The 26,375-nt window shown below is 42.9% G+C and overlaps 1 protein-coding gene across 2 annotated transcripts in view; it reads right to left on the bottom strand.

Moving 5' to 3' along the window:
• grm3 (glutamate receptor, metabotropic 3) overlaps window positions 1–26,375 on the bottom strand; it is a 36,097-nt gene that overhangs the window by 3,920 nt on the left and 5,802 nt on the right. The window contains exons 2-12 of one of the 2 annotated variants that reach the window (XM_020079456.2): window positions 22,414–22,473; window positions 17,385–17,915; window positions 15,808–15,951; window positions 12,333–12,602; window positions 11,230–11,851; window positions 4,703–4,945; window positions 4,391–4,580; window positions 3,326–3,635; window positions 3,033–3,226; window positions 2,758–2,890; window positions 454–631 (exon numbers count right to left, since the gene is read on the bottom strand). In XM_020079456.2, coding sequence (XP_019935015.2) covers window positions 454–631; window positions 2,758–2,890; window positions 3,033–3,226; window positions 3,326–3,635; window positions 4,391–4,580; window positions 4,703–4,945; window positions 11,230–11,851; window positions 12,333–12,602; window positions 15,808–15,951; window positions 17,385–17,702 — 2,602 coding nt within the window. In that variant the 5' untranslated portion in view covers window positions 17,703–17,915; window positions 22,414–22,473. Of the gene's footprint in view, window positions 1–453; window positions 632–2,757; window positions 2,891–3,032; window positions 3,227–3,325; window positions 3,636–4,390; window positions 4,581–4,702; window positions 4,946–11,229; window positions 11,852–12,332; window positions 12,603–15,807; window positions 15,952–17,384; window positions 17,919–22,413; window positions 22,474–26,375 lie in introns of both variants that reach the window. The other variant, XM_020079457.2, reaches the window with a different exon arrangement.

Here is a 26,375-nt window from a genome sequence, read left to right on the forward strand (position 1 = left end):
AGAGTTTATAGTTAATATCATTTATGTTTATTTTATTATTTTCATGCTTATTAAAACTTAAATTTATATGCTTTTGAAATGTTTTCCTCATGGTTTGTTTTTTCATACACTTATATATGTTTCTCACAACGAATTAGTACGATTATAATTTTAACAATTATGTTATTGTAAATAATTTGATATGGTCACAGTGGTATCAAACATCTTAAACGTGATGTATTTTTTTGTATTTTGTTCAAATAGAAGAAAATTAAAAAAATATAAAGAAACTGTTACATAGTTTAAAATTCAAAGTTTCGTATTCCCTGTAGTGGAACACAGGGCTGTGTGCTGTGCTGGATATGGAATGTTGAATCCAGCCTGTTCAACAAAGGCATAATAAAAATGACAGCAACAGAGTGCTGCTGTAAAAGCCCTGTCTCTTTAAAAATGAGGTAACTGCATGTAACTTACCGTGAGATGCATACGTGGTGGCAGCCCCGCTGACACTGAAGCGATTGAGGTTAAGCCTGTGGCTGGTCACATTCTTCTGGGGCTGGAACATGATGATATGGACCTTCGGTGCAAACATACAGCCCAGGACCACAAAGCCACTCAGGCTGACGGAGATACACATCGTGGTGGTCTGAACCTGCGCAGGAAAGACAGGGACATGGGGGAGACAGTAATTAGTTGTCAGACTTTGATGGATAAATCTTATGCTAATGTAGAACAAAGTAATTGCTGTTAAGAGCCAATCTGATGATAATAATCTATAATAATGAACATTCTTCGAAGGCACTTTTTGAATAAGTATTACAAAGTGCCTCGCAGAGAATAAAGCTCTGATAAATCCAAGCCACTTTGATCGACTAAATACTGAGCATAAAAATGCCTACACTAATCAACTGATCTCTGTGCAGACAGAGCCAACAAGAGTATAACTCTGTATTGTTAGACTGTTACTTTGCAACAGTCCAGAGGATAACAATTACAGCTGAGATCAATACGAGTCTCAGGCCAACAGAAACTCAGCAGTTGCTCAAACTGATTTATTGTGCAAAATCAATGCTAAATACAATCTTGTGGATTCCCAATATTTGGGTTAGGATCAGTCTTCATTGTCTCTCTTAGGAGAAATGTGTCCTCCACATTCAAAAGAAACACGCAGCCTGTATGTCCCTAACAGGTTACCGTAACTCATTGCTGAGTGTAACTTTGTGTGGCTGCAGTGTTAGTGTCAGAGATGGTTACAGAGGTGCATGAACGCAACTCACGGTAAATCACGGAACTGTACAGAGGCACATATTAGTAATCGACAGTACAACATGTCCTCTGTGTGTGTGTGTGTGTTTGTGTGTGAGTGTGTGTGTATGTGTGTGTATGTGTGTGTGTGTGTGTTTGTGTGTGTGTGTGTGTGTGTGTGTGTGCGTGCGTGGTTGTCCATGCTGGTGATGTTATGCTTGCCTGACTAATCTTAAAGTCAGATTACAAGGCCAAAGAAATGCATAGTTCAAGAGAGAGAGGGAGAGAGAGGGAGATATAGAGAGAGAGAGTAGGAGAGGGGGAGAAGGGTTGGTATGTGTGTGTGAGGGGGGGTGTTGTGGTATCAAATGAGCAGCCCTGGCATCAGCACTCTTCTCTAACGCCTTTTGATACACTGCCTCTGTTCGTGTGTGTGTTTGTGGAAGCGTGCGCTTCAGGTATGTGTGTATGACCTAAGATTTGTATGGATCTGGTGAACGCTCGCTCCCTCTTTCCTGTTAAAGATGCACACGTGTCAACACTTTGACAGCCTGTCTTTTTATCGTCCCAGCACTGACATTTGCCAGCAGGATTAGAAATAGTTCTCAGTCTCCTCAACACCTGTGTGCAGACTGTCCTGTGACCGGTGTGCTGGTAATAATCAGAGTTGACGAGACAAAAATCTGCCCACAGAGTCAGATTATAGGAACTCCACCCAAAATGTCAGTAATAATGGAGATTGGAGAAATTTGAGATACAGTATGTTTATTTGTTTCTTGTGAAGAGTTAGAGGAGAAGATTGATCCCAATCTCAGTCCTATTATATATTATATATCACATCAACGTCCATCCATCTATCCATTTCCGTCCACTTTTCTGAGTGTTCCAGCCTGGGGGGTCCTCAGGCATTCCCAGGTCAGATGGGATATGCGGTCCCATTGGAGAGTTCTGAGTCTACCCCTGGGCCTCCTCCCAGTTGGGCCTGCCCAATAAACCTTCAATGGGAGATGTACAGGAACCAGTCCAAAGCATCTCTACATGAAGGAGCAGCAGCCCGAGCTCCCATGACACAAGCTCCTCGCCCTGTTTCTAAGGCTTGACCCAGCCGCGCTATGGAGAAAACTTGCTCAGCCACTTGTAATTGCGATCCAAACCTTTTGGTCTCTACCCAGAGCTCTTGACCATTGGTGAGATTGTAGGAACTGAACCACAAGGCAAAGGTTCTGATGCCAGTCCCTCTATATTCTGAGCCTATATGATCATGGCCTATGGGCCATTACTCTCTTTTTTTGAATTAGTGAGCTTTTGAGGTACTGGCAAGAGGATTTTTATCATGTTTGGACAAAGCTAATCAAGTTGGTATATCTAGTTCTCAGCTCTTTTGCTAAGATAAGTTAACCAGCTAGACGTAGCTTCATATTTAATCTACAGACATGAGAATGGCTTCCGAGTGTGTGTGTGTGTGTGTGTGTGTGTGTGTGTGTGTGTTTGTGTGTGTGTGTGTGTGTGTGTGTGTGGGTTTGTTCAAGATACCCTGTAGTCGCTTGATGTAACATAAAAGATGGGAAGAAAGGCCAGCCAAATGATACAGGTGGTGTACATGGTGAACCCAATAAACTTGGCCTCATTGAAATTCTCTGGGCACTTCCTGGTCTTGAAGGCATACCTACAGGGAGAGAATCATGTTTTTGATAAGACACCATCAGGAAAACACACTATTAATACTTAATATTTAAAATTAGTCGTGCTATGGAAAAACATTTCTGAAATTGAAAGAAAAATAGTTGAACCGTGAATGACACACTTACACAGTACACAGGATGACCAGGAGCACATCATATCCCAGTGACAGCAACATACTGGAGTCACGAACATTACACTTGAGGATGACAGTCTGCCGTCGCTCAGGCAAAGTGAAGCGTCGTGTCCCGGGAACCTCCAGCAGCAACCACACTGACACCATCACCAACTGGACGGAGATTAGACTCAGACAAATGAACACCTGAGAGGAGAGAAAAGTAAAGTCATCAAGATCCCCTGTCTGTCAATCCGTCCATTCGGATGATGCAGATTGATGCACAATGATGCTGCAACTGTTCACCTGAGACGACGGGCTGATGAAGCGTGGCCTCACTGCGCCCGCTCCGTCTTTGACACCATTGAAAATCCTGGCTATTCTGTTAGTTTTGGTGAGGAGGGCTGAGTAGCAGACAGCAAACGATGTGCCAAGGCCAAGGCGACGCAGGGCACAGATGGCGGGAGACGGTTTGGCTAAGAAGAGGAAAGTCATGGCGTACGACATGAAGACTCCCGAGAGGAGGATGTAACACAGCTCCCTGCCTGAAGCTTTCACCAGCGGCGTGTTGTTGTGTCGGATAAACACCCAGAACACCAGGCCCGTGCACATGAACCTTAGGACAGAAGATGCACATTTGAGTCTTATATACTGTGAACTCAAGCCATACATCATTGAATATACTTAAAAACTTATAAAACTGTTCCTTGACAAAGCACATCACATTACTTGTAGAATAACAAAGCATTAGTTAAACTAGTTAGCCAAACAAGCAGATTATGTTTGAACAACTAACCACAGTTTACTTGATTCTTTGAAACTTTTTTCTTGTGGTTTGGAAAGACTAGAAAATATAATTCTTCACATTCATAAAGGTACAGTGTGTAGAATATCGTGATATCTAGTGTTGAAATTGCATGTTGCAGCTGAACACCCCTCACCTCACCCTCCCTTTCCAAACATGAAAAAGAACCTGTGGTAGCTTCAGTTGTCATAAAAACTCAAAAGGTGTTTAGTTTGTCCAGTCTGGACTAATGTAAAAAACATGGCATCCTAGAGAGGGTCCCCTCGATGTAAATATAAAGTATTTAAATATAAAGGGTCTTTTCTGTTGTAAAGAAAACTACAATTCATACAATTTAGATGAAATGAACTAGTGAAAACACCATGAGGATTATTCTACATTAAATATCTGCCAATAGTTCCCTTTCACCTAAATCTTACACACTGGACCTTTAAATGTGTATGGAGAGACTTTCTATTAAGTTTGAAATCCAAATCTTGACAGTCAGTTCCCTTAACGCAAACACGTACACACACCTCTGAGGACCACTCAAACTGACATCTTGCCGACAGCTCTTTATCACTCACCCTACACAAGCAATAGTAATTGGACCAATGGCCCAGGCGTCTTCCCACATTATGTAGTCCTCAGGAAGGTCATAACAGGATGTCAGATCGTCAGTGGGCCACTGGCCGGGAGCACAGGGCGAGCAGGTGAACTCATCAGCCAGGTATTCATGAGGCTCACAGGCCGTGCAGATCCAGCAGCAGTACTCACCTGGGAAACAGGGATACGAACCGCAGAGTGTGACAGCCTGAGATTGTTCAAAAGGTGCAGATGCTTGATAGGGTATGTTGCTATGACAAAAAAAAGAACATTGTTAAAATTCAGTCCCCTACCTGCCTGCATTTTCTTCATCTCATTACGTTCGCAGGGGTCGCTGCACTGCGAGTTGGGCACCACTTCTCTTGGCCAGTGGATTAGATCACTGCTCAGAGTCAAACTCTCTGCCCATTCGCCCACTGGCATGTAACCGTAACGCTCGCCGGAGCGCTGGTAGCTGAAGATGTTGTATCGGCCCATGCCGTCCCCCTGGGAATCAAACTTCACCGCTGTCTCACTGCCCGGTGGAGAGAATGGAGCTGGAGGGGGGTGAGAGGAGACAAAGAAAGGAAATGAAAGAGATAAGACGAGTGGGAAAAGGAGATTAAAGCGAAACAATCGCAAACAATCATCCCATTGATTTCTCACTGATGCCTCTTAAAAGCAGCAGTGAGGACAGAGACAATAAGCCATGGTCAGTTAAGCCTTAGCAGTCCAGGACAGACAGTGAAGGGCATTATAATAGTGTTTTCATTACTGAAGACCAGCCAGGTACAAATGTATTGGCTAAGAGGCTATAAATGCCTGGTCTGCTTGGTGATGTCTGTGTGTATCAATGTCCTCCCATCCTTTCCCTAAGGTCACATAGGAACAAAAACTCTTTCTAAATTCTGATCCGACAAAGTTTATTACCAAATGCATCATTAACAAACTGCCCATAAAGTCATAGGCATGAAGGCAGAGGACTGAATCCCTGGGCAGCGCTATAGCTACCCACACATTGATAGAATTAGCCTCTGGGTCTCTTATGTGAGGGAGGTACACTGCTGAAACTGCCAAATTGGTTTGTATACAAGTTGTTATGAAAGGATTACCATCTACCCTGAGGATGTGGGAACAGAAGAGATTGTAAAATTGGCAGGATGCTGAAACGGTAAAAAAAGCAACAACCCAAAAAAAAACACAGGGACAAAAAGCTTCCATGGACTTGATTAAAAAAAGGAAAAAAAAAAAAGTTGTGCTGTTTGATGTGTCGCATGATGCGTTAACACCTGACAGTGCTGACACTTGGCGATTTTGACTTAGACAAAGTGTATGTCACTGCCACAGTGCCATGTCTGTCCTTACAGCAGAGCAATCAACTCACCGCTGCTGACACGCTGTACATGGCTGTGTGTTGTATGCCGCTGCCTCCCCTGTCAAAAGATGATGAGGCTGGGGATAGTGCAGCATGTGCTGGGTTTATAAAGTATCACTCTTCAACATATAACAAGGCTGTTGGTCTTCAGTGCACAGCCGCATCAAATGCATTGTGCCTTCCTCGTATCTCTGTGTAATTGGATAACCGAAAGAAATTGTGGGCCAAATTCCTTCTCCAAACACAGGCTAAAGCTTGGGATCAGTGGAATGAATCGGGACACAGATTACGATTAAACAGTTCGGCTGAATAAGAGTGTGCACGCAAACACACATTCGCATGTGGAAGCTCCATTTATTTTACAGTTTTAATGGTTAAGGTATTGCTGTGAGCGCTGTGGGAGACTTAGCTGATAGAACCGAAGCTCTGACCCCTCTGTTACTGGTGTGTGTGTGCGTGTGTGTGTCCATGCAACAATGAGGAGGGCTAAAGCTGTGCTATTGTTGAGAACACTCAGTGTGTCAGGTGACAGCAGAGGGTGTTATGGTTTATGAAATCCATAAATCACAGAGACAACACAGCCGTCTATCTTTCTTTTCTCTCTCTCTCTGTTACAGGAAATTCTAGGCGTCAAGTCTTCTTCGGAATTTGGGGCTAAATGTTTTGGTGACAGCTAAATGAAAATTATTTCAATAAGATGGTGCTGATAATATCTCAGAGATATGAACTGATATGAATCCATTATACTGCACGTTGGCAGATAATAAAGTCTGCTAATAAAACAGAGCAATAAGACAAGCTGGGCCGCCTCCTCTTCGACACCCATACACACTCACAGAAACACTTTGCCACTAGCTAATTATCATAACTGCATCTTATTAGGACCTTAGATGTGCACTGAAGCCTAATTAGCTGTATGTGGTAATTACGTGTAATACAGACTAAAAAGATAACGACATTGGCCCAAAGACCCGTTTATGGGCAACGTATTGTCCTTGACTTCCCTTGAACAGATCGCTTTCCGAGAGCAATAGACTGAGAGTACTGGCGATTTCTTTCTTTAACCAACATCAGCAACCTTGCTGACATGACAGAGCAGCTTATCAGGAAAGTATATGAGCTTGCAAGTTAGAGTTGGCGAAGGCCACCAAGACTTCTAACGTGACTGCAGAGAGCTGATGGCAGCAGCCTATAGGTCCTTGACTGAGGGACGCCACTCATTCTCCTCAACACTGTCCTGGGATGTATTTAAAACTCTGGTGAGGACACAGGATTTTGTCTTTTACTGACAAGACTAAGAGTCTATCAGTGTGTCACTTGACTTGTGCTAACACAAGTATGCCAACATGCTAAACTTAGCTAAATTAGGTAATGTCAACATTTTGCAGGTATTTGGCCAACACCAAAGGGTTGGGAAAAAAAGTTCAGTTTTGCAAGTTTTGCAAATGTCCATCAATCTGGGGAGAATAAACCGACTGTTCCAGCCATGTTTGGGCTCAAGAATAAGAGATTTAAGTGCTCTGAAATCCAGAATGGCCTCTGCAGCCAGGGCCACAGAATATAAAGCAAAAAACTGTAAAACAAAAAGTTTGGTGAGAGAACCTGCAGTATAACAGAGCCCAACCAGATCCTTCCTATTTCTGAGACATTTAGTATTCCTGCTAACTTGAGAAATGCCTTATTATTCTAGCTTAATTAGAAGCATAGCAAAAACAGGCTTTTCATTCAGAAGCAGAGAAATTAATTATGTTCTCGGCCATGTCGGGCTAAAGCGAAGCCCAAGGGGGATTGTGGGTATTAAAAGCAGGAGAGAGAGAGAGAGAGAGAGAGAGAGAGAGAGAGAGAGAGAGAGAGAGAGGGGAGTCAAAAGGGGCTTGGGAGGAATAAGTAATCTAAAAAGTGGGAAGAGAGAGAGTTATGGGAGGGGGATCTTTCTTTGTGTGGCTAAAAATCCAAAAGCTGGCTGTTGATTAGTTTTTGGCAAGGGAATAGAGAATTATATTTCTGAGCATCAATTCAACTGAATCCCCAATTTAATCCCATTTAAGCTTGACGAGGTAAATAGTGCATTAAGGCTGATGCATAAACACACAGTTGTTTCAGGTAAAATATATAAATACAGTTCCTCAGCTCCGTTCATGGCATGACCAACCTTCCTTTTCCCTCTTTTCATCCAACATGGGTTAATGACCTTACACATCTGTGTCCCACAGAGAGAGTGTGTGAAGGGACACGTACACACATCCCTGAGCATATACAGATACGAATGAACAGATGCACTCACATGTCACACACACACACACACACACACACACACACACACACACGCACACACACACACACACACACACACACACACACACCCATACACAGACAGATCACATTAGCTATATCTGTTCTCCCTGCAGATTAGCTACCCAGGGACTGAGTTGCTCTCTCGGCCATGGCGCAACAGGCCGCTGGGGAATAGATGAAGTTTACAACACGTGGTAGAAACATATAGAAGGGAAGCAGCAGAGAGATGAGGCTAGACTGAAAGAGAGGTGGTGAGACAGAGGAGACAAAAGAGGGATGAGGCAGGCCAAACACAGGAGGTGCAGGGTGGTGAGGACGAGCCAAGAGACAAGATAAGGGCAAAGAAAAGTGAGAAGTGACAGGGGAGGAAAAAAGAGAGGAGATAGCACTAGAGAAAAGCAAGAAACCGATGTGACAGAAGCAGAGATATAGGTGGATGGAGGAAAGTCTTTCAGGTGGTGGAATCAATAGAGAAAAGGTGAAGGGTGGATGGATGCATGAGTGTGGTGGAGTGGAGGAAAAATCCAGCACAGAGAGGCGGTAGAGGCAGGAGAGAAAACCTTGTGAAGTCTGAGTGGGATGTGCTGTTTTTTAAATGTAGCGAGAGTAGGACACTTTTTTGGGTGACAAAGAAAAAAAGGAGGGAGATGTGGAAAGATGGAGAGATAAAGGGTGAGAGAAAGAGAGACGGAAAGACAGGGAGTGACGGAGACAGGAGAGACGGAGGAAAGGAGTGTGGAGAGGAAAAAAGAGAGAGAGAGAAGGAGCTAAGGTTGTTCTCTAGCATCTAAACGTTGCAGTGAGCTCTCTGCTCAATATGGCCCTGAAGGCACACCGCCTCTGCTAACACAGACATATCACACACACACACACACACACACCAAAGCACAGAGGGGGGGAGGGGGGTATCACATCTATCCACTGTTTGAACAGAAGACTGCGTGCATGTGTGTATATACTGATCTGTTTGCTGCAGATCGGGGTGGTGGGCGGGTGGGAGTTGAATGATGGCTTTGAGGAGTGTGTGGGCTGGGGGTGTCTGCAATTTCATACTGGTATAAAAAGCATTTCAGGCTGCCTCTTTGTAAAAAAAAAAAGAAGAAAACACTGACTGTTAAGCGGAGTCCATGCATGTCTCTCCCGTGCGTTCACGAGTGTGTGTTTTATGTTTCAAGTATGTAGCCAGGCCTCATAAAAATACACAAATATGCCCCCTGTCTGTCGGGAGCATTTCCCATGATTTACCAGATCACTTCCACAATGGGCAATAGTGTCGGCTTCATTACCATAGCAACTAGCGAGATGAGGCTGGATGAGGAGAGCGGCATATGAAAACACTCTCCTAACCACACAACATGCTGCCTCAGTGCACCACATACGCTGTCAGATAACTAAACAGCCCGATCACAGTCACAAGCAGCTCGCCACGTCATGAAATGTGAAGTTGAAGAGGGAGGGGATGGATTCAGTTTTTACTGGGAAGCATGAAGCATGGCGTGAACCTTTGATGCAGTGGGAAGCATCTCCTAATGAACATGCATGTGTGTGTGTGTGTGTGTGTGTGTGTGTGTGTGTGTGTGTGTGTGTGTGTGTGAGTGTAAGGGAAGGGAAAAGAGATGGGGGTGAGACAGAGAGTGTTGGTTTTTCCGTCAGCAACAGTTCAGACCGAGAGCACTGCGGAGATGCGGTGATGCTGCAGTATTTATACCCCACGTTCAACCTCAGCTCACCTCGGCTGCTTCCTTCTAAAGATGTATACAGTATGTGCGGCGGCGAGAGTGAGTCAGGCAGGGCCGTAACCAAAAAAACTTCAAAAAACAAACGCCACAACAGATTTAGTTACAGATTAAGTGACAGATTTTTTTAGAGATACAGCGGTTTGCCATGCTGTCGCTGTCGTCACCAACGCTGAGCTGTATCACAGATCCTTATTTACTCTTGCTCTTCTGCAGAATAAAGACTTGCACCTCATGGACATACATCAGTAGTGAGAGGAAAGGAGGGAGAGTGGGATGGGATGTAAAGGGAGGAGGATGATCAGACATAAAGATTTGTCGATGGGATTCACATCTCTCCTCTCCTCTCCTCTCACCACAACATTTTTAAACTTTCAAAACTTCTCACGTATGTTAATCTGCATATCTATTCTATCCGTCCATATAAGGGAGTGGTTACCAACGGCAATCGCCTCAACTCTATCCTCTCACTCCATCTTTCTCCCTCTCCACCCTCTTCCTCTCTCTTTCCTTCTCCCTGTCTGCCTCCTTTCAGACAGAAATGCTCCACGTCCTTTGATTTGTAGCAGAAATGAAGATGGGGAGTTTCAAAGAGAATCCTCTTCTTCTGCTGACGCACGCTGTCCCACTCCGGCATTGCCTCAGTTCTCCCTCCCTCCCCCTTCCCTCCCTCCCCCTTCCCTCCCTCCCTATCTCTACTTCTGTCTTACTCCCTTTTTTACCTAAAACCGAAACTCTTCCTTTCTGCCTGTCAATCTCATCTGTTACCTTCCCTCCTCCCTCCATATGGGATGCCACTCTCTCGTCCTCATGCTCTCTCTTTCGTCTCCGTCTCCCTCTTCCCTGCGTCCTGTGGCAAAGCTGCTGTGTTAGTGCGGCGTGTCTGTCTGTTTTTGATGTCTGCTCCTGGTCACGGTTGGTGGAGGAATAAGCACCTCTAAACCTGTCAGTCCTCGAGACACAGCAGTTTATTTATAACGCTCCCTTTGTACGCCATCTGTCAGTCAAGCCAGAGAGGCAGCATGCTATAGGAACTATTAAAACGCACACAATCTCATTAGTGCAAGTGAGAAGAATATGGCTGACGGATTAACCAGAGCCCTCTTTCCTCAAAGCAACTTTGTAGTGTCTTATCAATTACGCATGGGTAATAGGTGTCAATGGCGGGCTGCCTCCGACAATACGCAGTAATTAAGCGGATTTGTCTCACTTTTTATGTTATGCTCAGGCTGAGGAGGACAACATCCCTGTGTTGTTCATGAGAGGACTGTTAACTAGGCACAGCTCTCACATCCCTTTCTTTTTCTTGCCCCCCCCCCCCCCCCCGTTTCCTACCCCCCTTCTTCTTCATCATCCACTAAATTTCACTCTTCATCCACCTCGACCACCTTATCTTAGACTCCTCACTCTCCTCACAATGCTCCATCCATCTTACCTGCGAAGCTGACGTTAAGGATGAAATCCCTGTAGAGTCTGCGCCCGTCCAAGGCCTTCATGCTGTCGCACAGCTTGGTGGTGTTGAAGCACAGACTCCTCTGCATGTTGTGAAGGGCAAGAGCCATAGCGTACACCGCGTTCACCACAAACATGATCTTTGACTCGGGTTCAAAGTTATTCTTGTCCATTGACAAGTCCTTGTCACACGGCGGGAGGAGAGAAGTCTCCCCGAGTCCAACACCTCCACCTACTCCTGCTCCTCCACCACCTAAAGAGCACTGGAACCGCTGTTCCCAGAATTCCCTGTACCAGGGATTACGGTGGTTCTTGACCGGGTCCAAGCTGAGGAAGTAGCGGTTGAATTCTGGCACGGGATTGGCTGCCAGCTCAAGTGTGATGGCTCCTTCAGCGGTGACCTCATTTCCCTTGACAATGCTTTCCTGCGCACCCCAGCCGTCGCTGGCCACCCAGATGAAGGAGGTGTTCAGCCTGGCAGCAGCTGCCAGCAGCTCTCTGGCATCATCGCTGCGCAGGAAGAGAACAGCCACTCGGGCATTCGGTTTCTGGAGGAGCTGACGGATCACAGCTTCATAGGACTTCTTAGCGTTTGAACGCCCCACCTGGAAAGAAAGACAGAGGTAGAAGCATAGACTGAAAATGCTACTCCTACCCTCAAATACATTTAAGATCCATATTTCCAACAGTTTATCAGTATGATTCAAAAGGAAGAAAGCAGAATGTATTCTGTACTTCGGCATCATACTAACATTCACCTTCATAGCAAATGAGATGAAAAATGTGAAACCATCCGGAATTAGTTCTTGGAGATAAGCTTTCATTTTCTGGTTCACAACTGATAACACCAGTGTAATATAAACCCCATTTTGTGTCAGACAAGATAAGACATGAAGACAAACTTTTATAAGATCGCAATTTTGGCGCCCTGTTCATTGTCACTGGTGCAGCTTCCGGTCATAAATCAGCGTGACACTCCAGATTAAAAAAATCAACTTTTCAGCTTTGAGCAATGGTGTCTCATATTCATGCAGATCGAACCGCAGACATTTTTTTTTCTATTGAATTCCATTACATGCCCTTTACCTTCTCCGAAGTGGCGATACAGATGTTCCTCATGCGTGCCTCTTGCTCGAAGGCCTCTATGCCAGTTTCACCATAATCACCCTCCGATGCCACGGTGGACACGTATGTCCAGTTGAAGAACCGCAGGATCTCGGCCATGGCCTTGGCCTGATAGAAGTCCGGGGGCACGGTGCGGGCGAAGTAATCGTAGCGGGTTTTATCACTAAGTTTGGCGCTCGTCGACGCATAGCTTATCTGAGGGATCTGGAAAAGCCTGAGAAGATTGGCAACCTGAGGGAAGAGATGGAGAAGTGACATGAATCAGATTCTAAATACAATTCTAAATCTTCTTTTTGAATGATCATTTTTTTCAGCACACAGATATACGAAATGATAGCTAATGTCTTTGTTTCAGAATATACACAGCACTTCATGTAGCTTGAGTTTGATTTGAATTGACTAATGATATAAATTGATATAATAATTCAAATTTAATTTCTCTGAAACTAGTTGTATTTTGTCCCATTAATCTGATATGTTTATGTAAAGAGGTGTAAAAAGTCATCTCTTAATGGAAAGTCTGTAGTAATCAGGTATGCTGTTTGAGAGCAGGCCTATGGTGAAGAAGTGTGTTACACTAAAGACTGAGTACAGTCAAGCAGCAACTTTAAGTGTTCATACAGCAAATGTTTTGAGAGAAAGATGGCAGCAATGAAGCCTATTGCTTTACATTTAATGGGGCACCTGAATGAAAGAATGACCAGAATGACCACTTTCTCTGGATCTGCATACTGGATACTGATGATACCCTAACTCCAACCCTTGAACCGATGAGAAAAATATTTGATGAAGAAAATGACCCGCTTGTAAGCTAAGAATCTAAACATGCCCTCAAACACTATAGCACTTCAATGGATCCTGATTGTTATTTGGATCTGCTGCAACATTCACACATATCATTCCCCCTCAACATGTCAGTTTTTTTTCATTAGGATCCAGGATTATTCTTTTAGTAATCATTGACAATGTTGAAAACGCCCAATGTCGCACAGTTAAAGAAAGTGAAAAATAATTCCTGATTCCACCCCCTGACATTTTATTGGTTTCTTCCCTGATGTATATCCCATCCTCTCACTAAGTTTCATGATAATACATCTAGTAGTTTTTTTGTAATCCTGATAAATAATAACAGTCAAACAAACAACCAGATGAAAATCTGTGGTGGAGGAAAGTATGGTCATATTTTTTGTGGGTGTTTTACTTTTAAATTCAAATCCGTTTTTCACTAAAGTTTGATCAACTTTTTAGCATATTGACAAATATTTATATATATGAGACCAATCAAATATCTGACATGATTCTTTATTCAATGTACTTTTTTCATCAAAGGAAAAATTAGAGGATATTCATAAGGCTGTTGCTGATAGAAATTCCTTCACAGATAATGTGCTTATTTAAAGATAAAAGACAATCCAGCAAGTGTAGGAATAGATAAAACACACATATACACACACACACACACACACACACACACACTGACTCATGCATTAGTGATGGACATCATCTGGGGTCTACTGATGTCCATATAATATTCCCTTTTACTGTTGATTGGGGTTTGTTGGTATTCGCTTCATTACAATTTTAGTCAAAGGTGCTGACACAAACAATGGAAATCTAATTGCTACAAATGCTCATGCGCACAAAGACATGTAAACATACACAATCTAACATGCACGCACATGCGCAAATACACAACACAAAGTACACAGCCATTCAGTTCTTGCCTCAGTTTAATCCTTTTAGAGCGCATCACTCTGAGCTTCTCTATATTTCATACGCAGCTCAGTTGATGAGCTATTTTGACAACATGTCGGAATCTCATTAGACTAATAATGTAGAAGATTACACTAGCATACATATACTGATGTGCACGAGGACAGGTTGACACACACACACACACACACACACGGGCGGCTGCTTATAGTTTTATGGTTTTTAGGTGGCAGTTGACTTAAATGTCAGGGAAGGTCACGCTGCAGAATTCCACCGCATTGCTCCATCACCTTCAACTGAACAATGACCACAGCTAGTTACCAGGCCTGTCTACAGGGACACAGACAGTTTAGTTTGTCAGTGAAAGCTGCTGAGAGAGCGAAGGGAGACTCACTGTAGGAATGGGCTGAATATGAGAGACGAGTAAAGAGAAAAATTAAAGGGAAGGAGGAAAAAATTGGTGCAGAGGAGGGATGGTGTGTGTTTTCTGCTTGGAATGCAAGTCCCACACGCACACAGACACACAGAGAGACACAGACACACACATGTGCGGACGAACGCTGCTTGCTATGTAAATGGCCTCAAGACAATGGAGTTTAGTTGTGCATGGTTAAACATAAAATAATTCCCTATTACTTCATTTAGAGGCAAAAGACAGATTGGCCAAGTAGAGTGAGCATGAAAGTGTAGTTGGATTAGCTTCACTGGCAGGAGATAAGACAGCAGAGCACAGTTCAGGTCTCGTAAACAGCGCTGCCCTCAGAAAAGACAGGTAAAAACAACAGCACAGCAACAAAGGGCAATGAGAATGAGCTGCGGGAAAACAAAAGGATAATTATGTTTGATGAAGGACAAGAAACAGAGAAGATGTATTAACAATGTCTGCCCCAGGAAGGAGGAGGAGGAGGATGAGAAGGGGGCTGAGGTCAGCATACACTGAGCTCTCACCAAATAGCCGGGAGGGACGCCTTAGAATGAATATAAAGGAGAGGAAAAAAGAAAAAGTAGCCAGTGATGAGAAGGAGGCGAGCAAAGATTTAAGGGACCGTAACAGCAAAAAAGAAATTCAGAAGATGGGAGAGAGAGAAAGAGAAGAAGAAGAAGAGGAATAGAGCACGAGGAAGAGAAGACAGTTGCAGAGATTAGGGATTTAAGGACTGATAGGAGGAGGCTTTTGTGCAGACACAGAGGAGTAAACGGAGAAGGAGGTTTTATGCTAAACTATGCAAATTATAGAGCTCTGTCACAAGTGCTACAAGAGCTGGGGAAACACACAGGACACACCAGTGAGACTTCTAAGAAACAAGTACACACACTACAACACACTGGCACTGCCATGTCACTGCCATGTCACTGGAAGTCATCCTTTGCACTCGGATCATGCAACCAGTGCAAGGACAAGTAAAAGAAAACCAAAGAACCAAGGAAGTAAATATAGATGGGTTCCTCCAGGAGGTTTTCATCTGCATTTGTTTGTTTGTTCATCAGCATACATTACAGGGGTCTGGTTTAGGGGGAAGATCCAGGATTTTCATTAAATTCATGGCTCTTGATGAAAACAACAATGAGGCATATTTAGGGAACTGATATCTATCAGTGTGTACAATGTACAATGTGGTAGCTTGTTTGTATTTAAGGGAATTGTTCGGCCTTGGCAGAGCTTTGTGTTCTTCTGAGTGCCATAGCCTCAAAATACGATTGATATTCCTCCACCGCGTGTTACCTGTATTGAGACGCTGCTGAAGGATCCTCCTATGACGCCAGCAATAGCGAGTGGGTTGTCATCCTGCAAAGCGTACGATCCGTCTGGACAGATGAACTCTGTGTCGTCCACCTTGGTGAGGGAGGCTCTTACAAACTCCAGAGCCTATAACACAAGCACATAAATCAATCCCCTTCAACATGTACTAGTGAAGCATATGCTATAACCTATTTATTCCAAATCAGCTACTAATTTATGTTCTTTATGTAAGAAATCTGCTACTTATACATATACACACGACTGATAGATGGCTTTTCTTGTATATTTTCATCTTAAAATGCTTTCAGTACAGGGTCTAAATGTGAGATATTCAGGCACATTGTCACATATTTCTGCTGTGTACAAACAGCCAACAGACATACAACCTATTTAAGGTACCCTATGTCAAGAATCCAGGGTTTATACAGTCAGAGAGCTCATTGTCTAAGATCCCTTGATGCATCATCTCTAAATAGCTCGGCAAAAAAATATAATCATCCTTCTGAAGATAACAATCACTGAGGGGTAAGTGCTTTTCTTTTCTCTTTTCTTTTATTTTGTATCCAGCTCATTTCCCTAATCCCAAATTCCTATTTCTATTTCTGTTATCATTTGAGGCAAGATCCGTTTTCCCAGGGTGGATAAAAAGAATTACCAGATGCATTTACTTCACCTGAACATTATCTTTTAATGAGACCTTATAGTTGTACTTGATTTAAAATGGAAACATTACCCTTTTCTATGTCTGACACCATCTAGCATAGCAGCAGTTTTAGATATGAAATTTATAGGAGAAGTTTAAGTCGCCCGGCAGTGCAAGAGAACAAACAGCTAATAAACCAACTCTGTGTGAACTGTGCTGCTTTTGAGAAGTTGTATCAGCATTTGCTGGTAAATGCTGATACAACAGAACATAGTACAAAACAAAAATAAGATCTCACAAATTATACTATTCAAAAACACATAACATATAAGTGGTTTAATGTTGAAAATATCAATGATAAATCTTGGGCATATATCTTTGAATAAGCCACATTTTAAACAGCATCAGCAGCATCTGTGCATATGAAAGCTTTGTCCTATCATCATCACCATAGGGGGAGGCATCTACCGATACTGGACTGTGATTGTTTTGATGTTTGGTGTGCTGTCAATTCTGCAAGTGTATTTGCATTTAGTCTTTTTGATTGAATGGAGAAAAGGAATAAACCATTTTTCTTTGTTAATTCTGTTGCCATGGTAATATCATTACAGTATTACTACTAGCAAAATGAACATCCTCATCATTCAAACATTGTATCGTCAGAGGCAAAGACTGCAAGCAATACTGCAAGCAGCCATTTATTTGATATTATTTATTGTATTTTTCAATTGTTTAATGCTGTCTCCTGCAGCTTTCCTGCATTTGGTCAGGAAGTCCGAAAAAGTATTTTCATACCGAACCATGGTTCAGTTTGATCGAGCGAGACCCAATTTTGAATGGACTAAGATGTGGAAAGTATATCAAACACTTTCCAGGATCCTCTCTATTTGAGTTAATGTACAATGACTATACTCACCTGCTCCAGTGCATAAGTGTCTCTGGAGCAAGTGTCCAGGATGTGGACACCGAGGGAGACGCCTGGCAGCAAAGTTTCATCCATATTGATTCTGTCGATGGCGAACAGCATGGCCTCCAATCTCTGAATTCCTCTGTCCTCATTCACGCGCCCACACTCCTCCATACCGCCACCTTTTTCGTGCACGGGGAACAAGCCGCCGAGCACCAGGTCGCCCTCGATGCGGATCTCTCGGCGGGTCGGAGGAGGGTCTCCAACGGAAAGCAGCACGCCCCGACACATCATGGCCAAGACCAGAGCAGGAATGCGGGCCACCATGTTTGGTTGAAGCAGGGTTAGGATTGACACTTGAGTGGAAAAGAGGGACTGAGGGTGAAGGTCAGGGATGGGGGGTTGAGGGAGAGGAGTGCAGTGTCTGGTAAGGTTGAATCAAGTGGCCGTGGGTGCTTGGGTCGGTTCGTGGCCCATGAAACATTCAGGGAGAGCTGAAGTGGGCAGCACATGGAGGGGCACACCATCTGGACATCAGTCCTGCTTGGAGAGAAGAGGAGAGGATGGAGACACAACTCAATCAAACACATATCGGGACAAATGACAAAGCTGTCAGACAAACAATAAAACACTTTTGTAAGTGTTACGATAAAGTACAAAGACAGCAAAGTGGACCTTTACTGGAGTTCAGGGACACTGTTAACAAGGGCTCAAAGATGTTTCCGCTTCACAGCCAAAGCCAGGCCATGACTAAAAGGGATGAGGAATTGTTTGGAGATTGTACCCCACTGTTCTCCAACTTGCCCCTCCTTTACATCTCCATGTCTCTATGCATGTGAGTGTGTGTGTGTGTTTGCCCCTGGTTGTATAAGGATTAACCAGCTGAGATGGCTGGTTGATACATGAGCCCAGCCTTCTCATGCCACAGATCAGAAAAGCTTCTCTAATCTGATATCTGTTCCAACAATTCTCTGCTCGCCCATGAGTTCATACCCCTAAGTGTGTGTGTGTGTGTGTGTGTGTGTGTGTGTGTGTGTGTGTGTGTGTGTGTGTTATCAGATGTATTGCTTCCCCTCTCGTCTGCATAATTTTACCATGAAAGAAGCTAACTTACAACACCGAGGCCAAAAACAGTTCATGCTGCTTATCGTCGCTTTCAACTCAATTAAATACATCACTGTGTGTCTTGACTGTGTCGCTCAATAACATTCTCCACCTCCTCTTTAGTCAGAGACAAATGTTTCAATAGATAATGGAGCTGGTGAAGTTGTCAACAAACATGGCATGTCGCAGATGAAGGAAGAGGATGTTGCTGTTTCACAGTCGTACTTGCTGGGGTAGCGGGAAGAGTGGGAGTGAAGGTAACATGAGTTTTTGGCCACACACAACATGCAATTTTGATTGGTTTACTTTTGTCCAGGCTGAAATTTCTTAAACATGACAGCTTTTGACTCTTTTGACGTGTGATCTACTGAGTGGGCTTTCATATACTCAAGCCAGTAGCCAGTCAGATTAACCTTAAGCCTCAGCATACCCTCAGGTTTGGCTTTTAACCTTATTGCGATTAAAAGGCTGAAACATCTGATGACGCCAAGGTACAACTGAAGACTTTTTTATTTTCAATAAAACAAACAGTCTTAAAGAGTCTAAATGTGATGTCCCTGGTCTATCTCTCCACATTCTAGCCCCTGCTGCATTGCTGTCTTTACCTTTCCTGTCTTGCAAGTTTTGCAACTTTATGCAATTCTGGAATGCCAAATGATTCAAAGACTCAGCTGTAAGAGATAATATCCTGTAAAATACATATTTACTCTAGTCTCACTCTCCTTATGTGTTTATATCTTTTTAATAACTTAGCTAACAGAAAACTTTAGTGTCCCAGGAAGATGGACATTTGAATGTTATTTCCATCCATTCATCCGTCCATCATCTATAACGATTATCCTGAGGGTAGCGAGGGGCTGGAGCAAATCCCGGTAAACATTGGATAAAAGGAGGAGTACAACATGAACAGGTGGAGTGCGATTTGATTCTAGTAAAATCCCTTCAAAATAGCTAAACGTGCTTTACCCCCCCTCACCAGATTTGACAGTTGCTAACAGCTCAATAGCATGCTCTCTGTTGTGGGACTTCTCCAAACCACTTTCGCCTATGCCTGTATAGATTTAACTGATGAATCAGACAGGGATTGAGGAGTGAGGCCATACATACAGTACATTCCGAGGCTCGCAATGCATTTTTCGTTGGATGCAAAATTAGTAAACACCCCTGAGAGCAGGATGAGTCATCAAACATTTGAAAGCGTTTTACAGGAAGAGAAACAACAGGGATGTAGAGATTCTATATTGAGTTTTTGACATTTTAGTGACATCTAACAGAAGATAAATTAACAATTAACACGAAGATTAAAACTGGGAAAATGTATCTTTCATTTCACAGGGCTTTTGAGTAGGATCATTTTCCTCCAAATTCTCTCATGTCTCCTTTGCCGTTTCTCCAGTCCTGTGGAGAGATAGGACTGAAGTTGGAGGTTGACATTTTGATTATGAAGATCAATCTAGACCAAGGAGTGTAGTGAAATTTCTGTTGATTGCAGACATCAGCTGAAACCCTGTATATGTGTGTGATAGAGAGAGAGAGGGAGAGAAAGAGAGAGAGAGATAGAGAGAGTAAGCCTTTCCTCTTCGGTGAACAGGTAGGAGGATGAAAGCTTCTCTTAGAAGCAGGCAGCTAAGATTTTTCTTCAGGCAGCTGCCATACCTTTACTTCTCTGCTCTATAATATGACACACGTACAGACAAACACCCGCCCACACACACACACACACACACACACACACACACACACACACACACACACACACAGACACACACACACCTGTTCTCTGAGGGGTTGACCTAAAAGCAAACTATTTCTATCTCTTAGCTTCCCTCTCTTTCAAATTAGGAGACACACAGGATTAGGATATTTGATAAATATATTGCTGAATGTAAATGTTTAGAAAGTATTGGAGTGCTATTACACCCTCATAACTCAAATTTGTATCAAATATCCTGATATGTTTTTTAAAGTCACTCTTGTCCCTGTTGACTCTGCGTTAAATAGTTGTTTCCTGTCAAAGACCGACAGGAGACGACCTGACACACACTTGATGGACACATAATTAAACCCAATGTCTGTTTCTGGGGAGGGACGTTGATGGGAGTGTATGAAAGTTTTATATCTATTCTCCAAGCTGTCACACATGCTTGTTATGTGTGTCCCCATCGGAGAGGAAAAGTACATTTCTTTTAAATGATTTCCATTGAAATAGCTGGAGTTCCAGGAAATAAACTCTTACATCATTATTAGGGGCCAAAGGAAAACGTCACGCAGGGGAACTTTATATTGAGCTCAAAACAAAAAAGCTGGAGATGTGGTTGTGTTGGCATTTGTGTCCAAGCACAAAAACATGGGCATGCGTGTTGTGGGATATAAAATGTCATATTCATGCAGCTGAGACTTGAACGACAGTTTCACTTAGTGCTGTACTTTGACAGAATTCTTCAATGTAATTGGAAGCTCTTGAACTCAATTTCCCGGAAATATCTGAAATAATATCTTCTGGCATTTTCACACTTTTCTCAAGGTGTCCACTGAAATCGAATGTTTGCTTCAATCTCACAAAGCAAAGCACAAACTGTGAAACTGAAAAATATTTCTCTTTTTCCCCCTTGGAATTGCTGAAAATATTACCAAGTACATGACATTGTGCTTGACCTATTATTTTATATTGCATGTTAGCATCTTTATTAGAAAGTAAACTACAGTTGGTTTTCCAAGGAAAAGGCTGATGAGGCTTAAAAGAGGCTGATGAAAGTATTTTTGCTTCCTTTCCGAAAGCCACTGGCTACAGATGATGTCAGCTCATGGTATATGGAAATCAAAGTGCTGAGACCTGAAATTTGCTTAACATACACACCGCACCGAGGTGAACCTAAATTCTTTGTTCTGTCATAGTAACAGCATCAATGCCTCGATTTTAAGTCTGAAGCATTAAAATAGCTTTAAAGCTCCATACCATCCAATATTTGAGAAATGTTATACCACAGAGGTGAACAGCTCTTCAAATACTTATGTCTATACTTATCTGGAATTGGGATCTGGTTTCAGTTCTCTTCATAATTTGCTCCACATATAATGTAAAAAAGAGTTAATGTTTGGGTTAACCCTTTCTGATCCACTTTTAATGGGCTGTTTGAGGGTTAAGACTTGGGTTAGAATTAGATTTAGATTAGGGTTAGTGTAAGGCATTTAGTTTTAATGGTTAAGGTTTGGGCAATAGGGGTAGGAAATGCATTATGTCAATGAGTGTCCTCACTAAAATAGAATTAAAAACTTGTGTGTGTGTGTCTGTGTGTGTGTGTGTCGAGGTGGGGGGTGGGGGACTGCACAGGTATTCGCAGAGCTGGATCAATGTCTGTTTGAAAAGGGGAGAGCCATCATGGTGGGACAGAGGCCGACGCTGTTGTGTTTCCCGTCATGCTTCTGATTCTGGAACGCCGTCATGTTATCTAAAATCAATAGTTTGCTTCTGTGTAATCGAGAAAAGGCAGCACGACGAGGGGTCTTCTTAACGCCAATAAAGTGAGGTTTAAAAGAGGCTGGCAACTCTGACTTTGAGTCCCAAACAGTGGAGACGACAGGAAGTCACTGCAAGAACTATATTCCAGCACACAAACCCTTCAGTGAAACTTTGGTTTGAATGAACTTTAAAGATGAGGGTTGGTGGATTTTGTAACTGTCGTATAGAGCCAGGCTCACAATGGTTTCCATTCTTTACCTGTATTGGGCCCAGCTAACCAGCTGCTTGAGACTGATATTGATCTCCTCTAATTGCATGAAGGCAAATATGTCTTCTCCCCCAAATGTCAAACTACTCGCTTACATACTTATTCAGTCTTCCTAAAATTTCTGCAGTCAAAAACATGCCATTTTTACATAAACTCATATTTACATAGACACATCATAATGGAGTATAAATAATGGAATGTCTTACCTGAATAAAGAAGTATAAGGGCAGATGGCAGCTGGCACATGGCAGCATCACCACAGACACCTATTAGAGAGAGACAGGAGACATACAGGGTTCACTGGCTGAGTGAACAAGAGCCGGCAAACAACCAGACTGTCAACACAAGGAGAGGAGATAGGATCAGGTCGAGCAGGAGGCTGACTGCTGACCCTGCTCACTGGGAGCTGTGATGCAGCGCAACATCTGACAGACAACCCCATTTCACCTCTGACCCCGCACAAATCGGGAGTCAGCGGGTATAGGAACGCACCACCACACTCCTCTTTTGCTTTGTCGTGTTTCATCTTCTGTGTTTCCTCCATGCATGGCATCACCTCTGCATCCACTTCCCCTCTCTCCCACCCTCCCCTCCCCACTTATTTCCACCTCCCTTACACCCTCCACGGCCCTCACTCTTCCCTCCTAACAGGCAGGGCTGCTGTGGATGACACGTATCCAGCTGAGAGCAGCCATGCAGGGTCGATGGACCGCCGAACACTGAAAGGAGTGATAGCAGCACAACTCAGCCCTGTGTGTGTCTGTGTGTTACTGTGTGTTTTCTTTCCTCCGTGTGTGTGTTCAAGTGTGTTTGTGTATGCTTGTTTATCTGTCTGTTGTGCACCCCAGCTGCATCAGTGACTCTCGCAGCATGGGGAGACACTGTATGTGTGTGTGTGTGTGTGTGTGTGTGTGTGTGTGCAAGGTCTTTTGTTTCGTTTTATTGTAGCCAAAGAGCGATGGGAGGTGGGCTGTCAGACGCTTTGTTACTACAGAACAACAGACCCCTTATTAGACATGCACTGTTACAGGTTTATCATTTAATTCAACCAATTGCTCCTCTTTATCATCTCTTTCTTCTTCTGTCGCTCCCTTGCTATACTGGAGACTGGGGCCGAAGAAAAGTGCAACTAATTCATTCATTCTGACCATCACAAACAATTATATATGTGTGTGTGTGTGTGTGTGTGTGTGTGTCTTTAGACATGGTGTCCTAGACTTTTGACACTCCTATGGCTGCAATGGGTCATGAGCATTAAATATTTACAAAGTGCGTTTTAGGCAAGAAAGACTGATGAACCATAAATAGCACAGAAAGATACAAAACAGAATGGCCGAACAACTCGGACGACATATTTTTAAAGGCTAGTTCCGGACAGAATAACAATTTGAGCCTGAAAAAAAAATCACTTTTACTGGATATTTCTTGGACTGTCACAGCTGCCCCATGAGATTACATTGTAGCCATTGCTGGCAGAGCCAATGTACTGGACTGATTCTAAAAGTACCATTCATTTACACAGCCATATTTACATAGGGTTGAAACATACCAGAATTCCCCTTTAAGGCAAACACACAGAATTAGAAAAAGCCCCTCTAATAGGTTCTGTCTATTCATTGATGACAGAAACAAAAATGAATGGGGTTTTAATTTGATTGAATAATGTGTGGCTAAACCTGCGCCCAATCGAGTGAAAGTGTTTAATGAGCTCAATTCTACTTACTGGCTTCCCGACAGGAGCGTACGCAGACAGCTACCTCAGGACAAATGGGTTTATCTGTGTGAGGTGACAAAGGCTAACTTGGATTAAGCCTCCGTTTATCACCGATTACCAATCAGAATCAATAATCAGCTTCTGACATGTCGGATAACAATTGATGCTCCCTTCACACAGACAACAGCCTGTTCCTGTATTGATGAATCAGTCCATGTCATGACCCGCGTTAGGTTCAAAGGTTAAAGGCCCCACGTTAGAAACACAGATAATTGATTCCCTGAACCTTAAAGACAGCTGAAATCGAAAAGATCAAACAACAGAACCACTGATCTTTGCTGAGGAACAGAACTATAGCTCCACAGCACAGTCCACATGCTGTTGTAGAGCAGATAAACTACAACATTGTTGATGAAAATTGGATCAACCTATGCAAGATGTTCTGAGATTGAACTTTACTAAGCTCTTGTGTGCAGTGGGTACTCCAAAGGTATTCTCCACTGAAAGAGCATTTAACCTTTGAGCACCGCAGTGGGAGTAAGGCCTATTTTACAGAGTCAATTTTACTACAGTGAGACCTCAAAGACTGATCCTGAGCATGAGGACCATCAAATAGAATCAGTTATGTTGGTTAAATTTCAAATTCCTTAAGTCATATATCAAGCCAGAATCCCAAATCATGGGTTCCAGCTTGAATATATGAATTGTCTGCTTTTCACTGTTTTATAGTTGAATATATTTGGGGTGTAGGACTCAATCTGAAGGCATCAGTCAGACAAAAACGCAAAATAATTGAGATTTTAGTCTACAGTATTAAACAAATGAGCTGTAGGTGTATCTGTCATGTCTTCGTATTGATTTCAGTCCTCAGTGTTGGTGGTCCCCTGCACAGTGTGATTCAAAATTACCGTACAGCCTAAACACAGACCAGCGTTGGGAAAATGTGTGAAAGCATTCATCAATCCGCATTTCATCACTGTAGAGGGCGGCGGGCCTGTCAGAAGGAGAATTACCCCTCTGTGGACGGCATCTATCAACTTAACTGTCATGTAATGACCCTGGGAGTCATCGTGGAGCATCAGTCAACCTTGCCACGGCACGAGTGCTGCTGCATCCTACTTAATTCATGTTCACACCCCGTCAGTCTGTCTTCGCTGCAGTCGATACAAGTTGTACAGAGTGCTACAATGGACAGGTGGAGAGTAATGGACAGTATTGACCGCAGCGTATGCCTCAGACAGTTAGAGGAATAAATATAATTGGTCTGGACTGAGACTTAGGTTTGAATAATGTTGGCTGGTTTTAGTTGTTTCAGGTTTGTTGGTCACACATGGAAACCAATGTCTGCAGTAACCTCTCACTAATTATTAGAATGTAAATGATGTGCTAACTTTTTGATTTGCTCTCATCACTCCCATGCTTTTGTCTTCATAATTGGGTGAGTGATTATCTCCACTGCAGTGCAAGTCTTAGAAAGCACTTATTATTTGTGTGTCAAAAAGGATAAATGTGGTATGTAGGTGTTTCTTGACCATCCATCCATCTATCCTCCCACCCTGGACAGGTCTCCATCTCATCACAGGGCCGACACACAGAGACAAGCGGTCATTCACTTTCACACTTCCAGCGAAATTATACTTTCCAACTACCTTAACCCCAATCTGCATGTCATTGGACTTTGGGAGGAAGCCGGAGAAAACCCTTGCAGAAGAGGTGAAAGGCCCAGACTGAACCGGGATTCGACCCAAGAAACACCCTCCACAAAAACAACTAAAACTAAATAAAAATGGCATAAACATCTGTGGTCTTTTTCCTTTTTTTATCATAGGGTTGTCAGTACTAAATTAAAAGCCAAGCAATTTATTCAAAACATCACTTTGACAAAATTTATGTTCACTAAAATTCTTAGGTTTTATTTTTGTGTTTTTGTTTTGCTGCAATCAACCTTTTTCAAACGCTGCAGCACACATGAAGTTAGATGTGAGGCAGATGCCCACACAGCAGTGAGCAAGGAAAAGGTGTGGAGCTGATTTGAGAGGGTTTGAGTGAATATCCAGGCAAGAGAAAAACTGCCAATGATATTTGGCCAACATTGACTTTTAAAATACATGGGAACTATGTGATATTTTTTACTATAAATATACTTTCTGTTTATGTGTAACACTTAAACAGAAAGTTCCACATGTGATTAGGAACACATGTGGAACGCAGCAATGATTTGTTTTGCTTTCGAACGTGAACGTCAACTGCCGGAAGGACTTAATTGTGTTGGATATTATTGTCTGTTCTGTAATCCCTCGGGTGTTGGGCCATTTTGGTGGTTACGCCACAAAAATAAACAACTCCATCCATAAATTCATGCAACGATCATTTAGTATTCCAATCACAATTGATCAAACGTGCTGAAATAAGGATGGAAGCTGCATTTCTATTGGTATTTGCAATATTTTTACT

This window comes from Paralichthys olivaceus, chromosome 7 (assembly GCF_024713975.1).
Source record: "Paralichthys olivaceus isolate ysfri-2021 chromosome 7, ASM2471397v2, whole genome shotgun sequence".
In the NCBI taxonomy this organism is placed as follows: domain Eukaryota; kingdom Metazoa; phylum Chordata; class Actinopteri; order Pleuronectiformes; family Paralichthyidae; genus Paralichthys; species Paralichthys olivaceus.